This window comes from Oryctolagus cuniculus, chromosome 20 (assembly GCF_964237555.1).
Source record: "Oryctolagus cuniculus chromosome 20, mOryCun1.1, whole genome shotgun sequence".
Lineage (NCBI taxonomy): Eukaryota > Metazoa > Chordata > Mammalia > Lagomorpha > Leporidae > Oryctolagus > Oryctolagus cuniculus.
In genome coordinates, this window is record NC_091451.1 from 46,989,900 (window position 1) to 47,000,501 (window position 10,602).

Sequence of the window (10,602 nt, forward strand, 5' to 3'; positions counted from 1 at the left end):
AGAGCCACGGAGCAGGGGTCCAGGTGCCCTCCACCTGCTGGTTCCCAGAACACCCAGCGCCGGTCCCCTCTCCCTGGACACCGGGTCCTCAGGGGGCGACCCCGGCCCCTCCAGCCACCCTCCTCTCCTCCCAGCCTCCCCGGGCTGGCTGGGTCTTTGCCAGCCCCATCACTGTCCCTGTCAGGTCAGCTGGAGAGTGGGGGTCTCCTGCGCGCACCCCAGAGTGTTTGGAAGCAGGCGTCAGTCACACTGACTGACACTGAAGGGTCCCTCACCGCGGGTCCCTCCCAACCCCCTGGACCCGAGCCCCCCGGCCCTGGACCCAGGCCCCTCCGCAGACTCGCGGGGGCGGGGTGGGAAGTATAGCGGGAGCCCCCTCCCACACCAGCACCCCCGCTCCGGGAAGTCGCCCCGGCCCGCCCCCTCCAGCCCCAGCCGCGGCCCCGAGTTTGGCTGCCTGCAGGGCGGGGCCGGCCCGGTGGGAGCGCGCCCGGCTCGGTGCGCACCGGGGCCGCAGCGGGGCGGCCCGAGAGGCGCTCGGGCGGCGAGGTGAGCGCGGGGCGGCTCCCGGCTCCGCCCGCCCGCCCCGCCCCCGGCCCGCTCCGCTCCCCGCTCCCCGGTCGCGCTGCCATAAATGCCGCGGCGGCGGCGGCTCTGGCGTCGGGGCGGCGGCGCGCGGCTGCGGGAGAGCAGCGCGGGGCGCCGGGGCGGGCGCCGGCTGCGCTCGGCCGAGTCGCTCCTGCTCGGGGCGGGCGCGCGCGGGCGATGCGGGCGGGATGGAGTTCCCGGGGCACGGCGCGCGGCTGCTGGGCCGCCTGAGGCAGCAGCGCGAGCGGGGCTTCCTGTGCGACTGCACCGTGCTGGTGGGCGACGCGCGCTTCCCCGCGCACCGCGCCGTGCTGGCCGCGTGCAGCGTCTACTTCCACCTCTTCTACCGCGACCGGCCCGCGGGCGGCCGCGACACGGTGCGGCTGGACGGCGCCATCGTCACGGCGCCCGCCTTCGGCCGCCTGCTGGACTTCATGTACGAGGGCCGCCTGGACCTGCGCTGCCTGCCCGTCCAGGACGTGCTGGCCGCCGCCAGCTACCTGCACATGCACGACGTCGTCTCGGTGTGCAGGGGCCGGCTGCGGGACAGGCAGAGGGAGTCCGGCCCAGGCGCGGAGCCGTCTTGCCGACCACCACGCCCTCAGCCCACCTGGACCGCCAACCTCTGCCCGGTCGCCCAGAAGGCTGCGCTGCCGCCGCGGCTCAGGCTCGAGTCCTCCCTCCCCCCGCCAGCATCCGGGCCGCCTCCCTGGCCGGCCGATGGGGCGCTGGACCTGTCGCTGAAGGCAGCCCACCCGCCGCGGGCCCTGCAGAGGGACCGAGGCAGCCGGAGGCAGCCGGGGGCCCAGCCAGGACCGGCGAAGGACCAGCACACCTCGCGGCCTGAACAGGACAGCAGCAGCCCCGGGAAGCCCCCCAGCCCCCGGCGGCCACCTGGTCCGGCAGCCCAGGGGCCGCCCACCGCTGGTGGCGCTGACAGTCGGGAGCTGGAGCCGGCGCCGGGCGGGCACCTGTGCCTCTGCCCGCTGTGCGGCAAGCTGCTCCCGGGCGCCCAGGTGCTGCAGCTGCACCTCGGCGCCCACTTCCAGGAGCGGCACGGCGCCCGCGCCCGGCTCTCGCCCGACGGCGCGGCGCCCACGTGCCCGCTGTGCAGCAAGACCTTCTCCTGTGCCTACACGCTGAAGCGGCACGAGCGGACGCACTCGGGCGAGAAGCCCTACACGTGTGTGCAGTGCGGCAAGAGCTTCCAGTACTCGCACAACCTGAGCCGGCACGCCGTGGTGCACACGCGCGAGAAGCCGCACGCCTGCCGCTGGTGCCAGCGCCGTTTCACGCAGTCGGGGGACCTGTACCGCCACGTGCGCAAGTTCCACAGCGGCCTGCTCAAGTCCCTGCTGGCGTGAGGCGTCCCTGGGCAGGGCGGGGCGGGGAGGGCCCCGGGGCGGGGGGGGGCTCCCCGTGAAGCCAGCTGCCCCTGCCTTCCTCCCAGCTCGCCTCCCACCCCCCTGCGCAGCTCCCCGCCACGGCCCTCCAGCCGAGTTCTGAGGACCACCCTGGCGCCGGAGCCCCCGCCACGGTCCCGGGGCTGTCTGACCACCTGCTGGCCCCCTGGTGAGCCTGACCAGTGCTGGGCAATGGGCTTTCCGGTGGGGAAGGCTGCTGCTGTTCCTCCCCCAGGGGGCCGCTCCCCTGGGTGTCAGCAGAGCCCCTTCCCCTAGGGCGGGGCGCAGGCAGTGCCAGCAGGGGCCATCCGGCACAGCTGGAATCCCAGGAGGCGTGGCTTCGGCAGAGACCCACCCAGCAGGAGAGCCGGCCGGAGGCCGAGCAGCCCGGGGTGGGTGTCACAGGGCGGGGGACACGGCCTGGGCAGTGCCCGTGACAGAAAAGTGGGAATCTGGGAACGGGGGTGCAGACCCAGCCTCCCCCAGCGCTGTGCATCGGCCGGGGCCCAGCATTCCGCTGCCGCTCTGCCCGGTGCCAGGTCCGGGGTGGCTCTGAGCGTCCGCGGACAGGGAACGGCAGCCCCTGCCTCAAGAGCGGAGCTGCGGGCGTCCCAGGCTGTGGCTGGGTCATGGTGGTCCTGGGTCTGGGGGCCCGCAGGGGTCTCCTGTGGGCATTTCCAGAGCCCTGGTCCCGGGTCAGCGGCTCCCTGTTTACCAGAAGCGGTGTGAGCCCAGCGCTCCCCCCGTGGGGGCGCTGTGGACGCGCTGCCCAGCCCCGCAGTGCGCCCTGGCTGTGGGTCAGCTGCCTCACCGCCTGCTCACCAGACACAGCTGCTCGGGCTGTGCAGGCGGCAGAGCCCCGGGTGAGCCCCCGCAGCCTGGGCCGTCTCCTGAGACTGGCAGTGGCACAGTGGCGGGGGTCCGGCCACACCTGGGTGGCACCTGATGTCCTTATGCATCCCTGTGCCCAGTCTGGAGCAGAATGTGGGGCTGTGACACAGGGGACTCAGGGGCCTGCACCTGCCACAGCCCACGGGGCTGGGGCCCTGCCTCCGACTGCCTGCGGGGCTGGGGCCCTGCCTCCGACTGCCCGCGGGGCGAGCGGCACTGCTGGGGGCTTCTCTGCGTGCGTGTGTGTACATGTGCATGCGTGTGTGTGCGTGTGCGTGTGCGTGTCCAGCACTCAGCAGAGCAGGCAGATGTGACAGTGACCCCGGCTTTCCCCGAGGGGTCTCTCCCCCTCCCCCCATCCTTCCTTTACCAAGCAATCCAGACCCTGTGCTGCCAACACCATCGTCATCGTCACCCTGCCCATCCCCACAGAAGCACGGCCACCACCCCACCCCACCCCCACCCCCACCCCCACCCCCACCCCCTGGCTGATCTTCATGGAGGCTGACCTGGCTCAGCTGGCCTGGGCGCTGCTCTCCACGCACCCCCCAGCCCTGGCTCGGCCGGCCCCAGTGCTGCTCCCCAGGCACCCCGCAGCTCCCCAGCCGCAGCCTCCCCCTGCAGTCCCCAAGCCCCGGCAAGGAGGGAAGCAGGCCCTGGCACGTGGCACAGAGGGCAGGGGCAGGTGCCGGGTGTCCCTCGGCGCCCAGGTGACCTCCGCGGCCTGCCTGGTCCTCACAGCCTTGGAGCTCCCCTCCGACTCCACGGCCTCACTGAGGGCGGAGGGGCCCAGCCAGCCACAAGTGGCCCTGCCACCACGTGCAGTGCACATGGCGCCCACCCCTCCAGCCACAAGAGCCCAGAAGGCAGCTCTCGGGGCTGTGGTGGTCACTGCTGCCGCCTGGCCCAGCTTGGTCCCCCCAGGGCTGGCCTGCACTGGGCGGGAGTAGTGGCACCAGGCAGGCGTGAGGTGGGTCCCGGCATCCCCTCCCTGCCCGGCCCCAGGCCTGTGGAACAGGTGGCCCTCAGGGCGGTGGGTGGATGGGAGACAGGGTCCCCCTCCCCAAGCTGGACCCTGAAGGAGGGCCCCACCCTTTGCTGGCCTGTGTCCTGAGACACGGTGCTCAGGGCTGCCCTCTGCACCTGCCCGAGCCCTGGGCCCTGCTTCCCATGAGGACCCGGCCGTATGGGTTGGGGGCCGCTTCTGTGAACACAGGTCCTGGGGGCTGGGCTCCAGCGTGGATGGGGGGCCGCGCACAGTGCTGGGCGTGCTCACCCGTGGGCGCCCCAAGGGCCGAGGACGCTGCCCGCAGCTGGCGTGGAGCTGGCATCTGCGTGTTCACACACATGGCCCAGCATGCCCTGCGGTCCTGGGGGCAGCCCGGCTATGCACATGGTGGGCAGAGGTCCCCTCGTGCGTGCCTGCCCTCCGCTCGTCTCTGCACTCTGGGCCTGGCTGTCCCCCAGCAGTGTCCAGGCAGGACGGCGGTGGACACCCCGCCGCCATCACCTCGATGCCCCCCGTCCCTGACACACCACCGTCTTGCTCTCCTCCTCCCTGCCATGGGGCTCCTGGCACCCGGGGGCGCCCCTCTCGCTCCAGGTGCCCCCAGTCCCTCCCCGGCACCACTCCTGGTGTGCAGCCGGTACCAGCTGGTGGTCACCAGGGACAGTCGCTCCTCATCGTGCTCGCCCACGACTCCTGCTACCCCCTGGCCTGGTCCAGCACCTCCTCTGTGGTCACTGTTTGGTCTCTCCACCCTCTCGGGCAGCCCCGCCTCCCTCCCTCCTCCACCCGTGGGTGGCATGCAACAGGTCCAGGCCCCCTGCCCTGAAGGTTTTTCTGAAAATTTATTCAAGAGATGACACAGACAGAGGTCTCGCATCCGCCGGTTCACTCCCCAAATGCCCACGGCAGCTGGGGCTGGGCCCAGGCCATCGACACGGCCTCCAGGGGCTGCACTGGCAGGGGGCCGGAGCCAGGACCCGAGCCCACGTGCTCCAGCGTGGGGTGCCAAGTGACAGGGCCGTGGGAGGAGGGGGGATGGAGATTGCCCTTCCATCTGCCGGCCCACTCCCCAAAGGGCTGCAATGGCGGGGAGCCTGGAGCTCCCGCCCGGGCGGCAGGGGTCCGTCTCCCAAGGCTTTCCCGGGTGCACAAGCAGGGAGCTGGACCGGAAGTGGAGCAGCCGGGGCTTGAACAGTGGCTTATGCGGGATGCTGGCTTTGTGCCGCGTGGCCTGACGCAGGCTGGCGGTGCTGTGGCACAGCCTTGGCTGCTCACCCACTCTTGAGTTTCTGCTCACTTTTGCCGTCAAGTTCCACGCAGCTCACAGCCCGATGGACGCGGTAGGAGGGGCGTAGGTGAGTCCGTGAGCCTGGTCACTACGAGGCTGCTGGCCGGGCCCTTGGGGGAACGGGGGGACTCAGGGCAAAAAACCAAATGCAAGGTGGGACGGCACGGGGAGCGAGGGAAAGCCGGCAGCCCGGTGGCCACGAGCCCTGCGCCCAGCACCGGCCCGGCTCCCGTGAGGCCTGCGTGTGGCCCCGCCCCGATCCTGGGAGGCAGCAGCGGGAGCTCCGGTGTGGGGCCCCTGCCGCCCACATGGCAGACGCCCGGCCCCAGCAGTTGAGGCACGCGGGGAGTGACCTTGGGGATCTCCGCCTCTCGAACACATGAACAAACACGCGGACACAGGAGCCGTGACGGGGTCTCCCCAGGAAAGAGGACCGGGAGCCTCGCGCGCTGGCCGGCGGGTGGACGCTGCGTCTTCGGCACTGCACAGTGGCCCCACTGCAGAGGGGCAGCCGCCGGCTGACCGAGTCTCCGTGCAGCTCCTGCCCACGACCGGGCGCCCGGGAGCAAGGACAGAGAATGGGGGCGGAAACCGCAGGGCGCTGACCAGGGAGGGAGGTGGCCGGCCCGGCGCCTCTGGACGGCCACGTTGCACAGGCACGGCCAGTTGTCAAGGCTTCCAGTTAACTTGTGCCTTTGAGGAGTGTGCGTCACACACCACCTGCAAGCCACGTGGGAGGATGGGGGGCGTTGCCTCAGCACCACAGGAATGGCAAGGCCGCTCCCCGGCTCTGAGGGCGGAGTGCCACAAGGGCACCGTGTAGCCGGGTCCCCTCTCGTGGGGACACCAGACCCCATGGGAGACCGCCGCCTCACATAAACCCGTTACTCTCACGCCAGAGACCACATGGGGCAGTTTCCGCGCCCTGGGGGGACATGGCGCTGCCAGCTCAGATGCGCTGCCCCGGTGAGGCATGGGACCCTGGCACGCCGGCACCTGGAGCCGGCAGTCCCGGGAACACATCCTGTACATGGAGGCCCGCACAGGCGCAAAATCTGTGCTCAGAGCACGCTCACCCCAGCCAGACCCCAGGGACGCCCGAGCGCCCGCGCCAAGAAGTCAAAGGGGCTCTGCGTGGACAGACGCGTGGGGCCACCCCCAGAGAGCAGCATGCCTGACGGCAGGGCCGTGCTCACAGGGAGACCCCCCCCACAAACGTGCATTTTCCTGTTCACTTCCGGATGTTGCTTGGGGGCCCAGCTGAAGGGTGAGGGACGGAGCGGCCAGGGGCCGTCAAACGTCTCCCGTCTCTTCCGTGCCCCTGGTCCGCGCCGGCCAGCGAGGCTCCCCAGCCCGGCCAACCCCGTGCTCCCTGTCGTGTTAATCCTCATTAAAAGACTGAAACCGCCTGCAGGGGACCACTGCTGCGCGCTCATCTGTCTATTTTTAGCCGCGTGCCCGCCCCCGGCTCCCACAGAGGAAGCGAGGACCAGTGTCCCGGTCCTCTCACTCCAAGGCACCTGCAGGGTGACCGTGCCCAGCGATTTTCCTAGGGAGCGGGGGAGGCTTTCGAGCGCCCTCATCACAGGCGTTGGCGGTGCGCTGCACGGAGCACGGACCCCACCAAGCCGACGCTGTCACTTTGGATACACGCGCACGCGTGCAGCAGCGCACAAGGTTCCGGCCGCGCCGGGCGTGCACCACCTGCGTGCACCACCACAGGTTAACTGCTGAGCCTGCGGGTCCTGCACAGGGCCCGCCCGGGTCTGCACAACGCCCCAGTGGCCAGCTGACCGGCCTCCACCCCCCCCCCCCCGCCCACCGTCAGCCTCGGGCGGGGCGGCCGCCAGCGGCTGCCCGCTGCCCGCTGCGCCGGGTCACGGCCAAGCTTTTTCTAGCGTTTCTGCAGACCTGCGCCGAGCCCCGCACCAACCGGGCCCCGGCTCAGGTGAGACGCCCGCCTCCCCGCGCTGCGGCTGCTGCTCCCTCAGTGCCCGCGAGCCCGGGATGCGGTGCCCAGCAGACGCCGCGGGGCCGCTGCCACCGCCCGGGGCTCTGCAGGCCACCAGCCAGCGGCAGGGGCCGCGCGGCCAGCGCCCTCCCCCGCCCAGTCCTCGGACCCTCGTCTGCCGCCGCTTCTTTTCGGGGGCTCCCGGCTGGACCGCGGCTCCCCGGGACACTCCAGCAGCCACAGGGGCGGCGGCCTGGACCCCGGCGGCGCCCGCACGCCTGGTTCTCGCCGCTGCGGCCCCGCGCTCGGGTCGGGGGTCCGGAGGACCCCGCCCGACCCCCGGGCCCCTGCTTCTCCTCCCGGCCCTGCGCCGGCCGGGACTGCGGGCTGGGCCCGGGCCCCTCATCGTTCTCCACCATGACCCCCGTCCCTTCCCGCCACCGGGGAGACCCCCGAGCGGGCCCCGAGGGGCCAGAGACCGAGGCGGCCGAGCCCGCCCCGAGACACCGGAAACCGCGTGCGCCGCTGGCCGCCGCCGCGCGTGCGCACCGCCGCCGCGCACGCGCACTCTGTTCTCCCGGTTGCGCCGCGAGCGGTGTCGCGCCGGGCGTCGCCCCCGGAAGCGAGGGCGGCGGGGAAGCGAGGTTCCGCGTGCTGGGGCGGGCCTGCCTGGGGCCGCCCGCGGTCCCGCAGTCCCGTCACGCGCGGGCCGGCGCCCACGTCTGTGCGCGTGGAGAGAGTGGGAGCCGCTGCTGTGCGCTGGGGCCGGCCTGGCAGGGTGGGGCCCTTGTCGGGAAGTCCAGGCGGCCTCACCCTGCGGGCCGCTGCTGATCCCCGTGGCCCCCCGTGTCCTCCGGAGACCCCCAGAGGCCCCCTGCTTCTGGGGCGGCCGCGAGGGGGAGCTTGGGCCGGCGCGGTGCGGGACCCGTCGCCTGTGACAGTTGACAGGTCTGTGACCAGGCCTGCGCCCCACCGGACGGTGCCCCAGGAGCCCTCGCTGCGTCCAGCGGCCCCCTCCCTCCTCCGCCAGCGCCGCGCGGGAGCCGGCAGGGTCGTGCACTTCGGGCAGCGGCCGGCGCCCCGGTCACCCTGCGGCCCAGGACGCCGCCACGGCCCCAGCACCACAGCGGGCGCCCGCGGCAGGAGGAGCAGCACGAGCTGGCCACAGTCCGCAGGCGGGGCTCTGGTCCAGTCCTGGAGTCTGGGAGCTGGGCCTGGGGGCGGCCTGGGGAGAGGCTGGGCGGCTCCACCCCCTGCGCTGGCTCCTGGGGGGCCGGCCCCACACTGCCCCGCCCACCACTGGCTGAGTCCTGGGCCCACCTGATCGCGGGTGCGAACCCCTTTCCTTGCTAGGTAGGCTGAGGAGTCCCTCGCCGTCCAGGCCACTGTCGGGGGCAGGGGCCGGCCCTGGGGCTCCTGGGAGGGGCGGGCAGGGCCCTGTGCACCCGGGCCGGGGAGGCGCAGGCCAGGCCACAGGGTCTGCAGCCGCTGGTATTGTCCAGCAGGTGTGGGGTGGTCCTGCCGGGGTCTGGGCCTCGCTCCTGGCCGCCCCATGAGCCCTTGGCCGGCGGGGTCCATGTGTGCCCTCTCCATGGCGCGGAAGTCCTGACCCCCAGGACCCGAGAGCCTTCTTCAGACATGGGGTCCTCCCTGATGTGGTCAGGAGCACGGGGTCCCCCAGGGCTGGCCTCGCTGTCAAGGCCCCCCCACCACCAGCGGAATCGGTGTGGGCACTGAGAGAGACGGCTGGCATCGGCTCCAGGCCCTGCAGAGCCCCCAGGTCAGAGGGGGTGGGAGGAGGCCTCTCCCCGCCTCCTGCGCCTCGGGATGACGCGGCACTGGCAGGTGCCCATCTCTGCTCATCCTCCAAGGCAGGTGCCGGCTTCTCCCGACAGTGCCCTCCCGGCCTCCGCAGCTGCCGGGGCCCCCTCAGGCCGCCCCCTCCCCAGGGAGGCAGGGCCGAAGGACGCCGCCCGAGGATGGGGGCTGGCGGGGAGGAGGCGGGGCAGCCTTGGCCACACGAGACCCCTGCCTCCTGCCACATGGCCCGAGGCCGCCCAGCCAGTGGTCCTGTCCCTCCTCCGCCCGACAGACTGTAGGGCCGGTGCTGCGGGATGCGTGGGTTCTGGTGGCCCTACAGGCCCAGGCCCAGGGAGTTTTGTGACTTATTTGGGGTCGGTGCTGTGGTGCAGTGGGGGAAGCCGCCGTCTGCAGTGCTGGCTCCTGGCTCCTGGCTCTGCATCAGCCCAGCTCCGGCCGTTGCAACCATCTGGGGAGTAAACCAGCAGTTACACTTGTGATATATATATATATATATATATATTTGAAAGGCAGATTTACAGAGAGAGAGGGAGAGAGAGGTCCTCCATCTGCTGGTTCACTCCCCAAATGGCCGCAACAGCCAAGGCTGGGCCAGGCCAATGTCAGGAGCTCCACCCAGGTCTCCCACGTGGGTGCAAGGCCCGAGCACCTGGGCCGTCCTCCGATGCTCTCCCAGGCGCATCAGCAGGGAGCTGGATCGGAAGTGGAGCAGCCGGGACAGGATCCAGCACCCAGGAAATTAGCAGAGCAACGGAGACCCGTGGCCCTGCAGGATTCCGTCTGGATTCCCACATTCTAGAGAGCGCTGAAGACGGCCCCCAGCCAGCGCCTGTGCAGGCAAGGGCAGGGCAAGGCGGGGTCCTCGGCCACGTGGAGACCCGGTGTCCGTGGCCAGCTATGGCGACTCCCACCACAGCCACCCACTGTGCTGTGGACACGGGGGATGTCCCTGCATCAGGGCAGCGCTGGACTTGCTGTCCCTGCAGGCGGCCGTGCCGCTGGGCAGACGCTAGGGTCCGTTCCCCGGGGCCTGATGGCGCAGCGGGCAGGGCTGTGGTCCTGGGGTGGGGACAGCCCCCAGCATCCTGTCCTGCCAGGGGCTGGACCGAGGTGCAGGACGCAGGCAGGGGCCGGCACACAGCAGGATGGGGAGCCCGGGAGCCCTTCCGGACAGCCACTGGGAGGCCCTGAAGCCCAGCCTCTGGGACCCTCACGTCCACGGCCCCTGGCAGGGAAGGCTGTGGGAGGGACCCAGCTGAGCTCGGCGCAGCCAACGGCGGGTCGACATTCACGGTGAGCATGTGCGTGAGTCTCGGCCCGTCGGGAGCCCAGGCTGTGGAGGGGGCTGCGGGCACAGGGGCGGGGGGTGGGCAAGGCCGGGGCTGCCACCTCCCGCCGGCCCCCCGCCGGCTGACAACACGGCATGGCCACGCCAAGCAGGACCAGGCCACGCGGGGCTCCCCTGAGGGCCACCCCTCGCTCTGCAGCTCTCTCTTCCGTGCCACCTCACACACCGCACAGAGTGTCCGAGGACAGTGCCAGCCTGGACGTCTCCTCTGCCCACCGCCCCACAGCCAGCCCCGCTGGGCCCAGTCCTGCGCAGCAGCGATGGGGGGGCGGAGCCGGAAGGACGTCCTCCAGCCCCAGGCTC

The 10,602-nt window shown here is 72.0% G+C and overlaps 1 protein-coding gene across 1 annotated transcript; it reads left to right on the top strand.

Moving 5' to 3' along the window:
* The first annotated feature begins 708 nt into the window (after positions 1–708).
* Positions 709–1,952, top strand: ZBTB42 (zinc finger and BTB domain containing 42). The gene has a single exon (XM_051829830.2). The coding sequence runs from the start codon at positions 777–779 to the stop codon at positions 1,950–1,952; it is 1,176 nt and encodes a 391-aa protein (XP_051685790.2). The 5' UTR covers positions 709–776.
* The last annotated feature ends 8,650 nt before the right edge of the window (positions 1,953–10,602 follow it).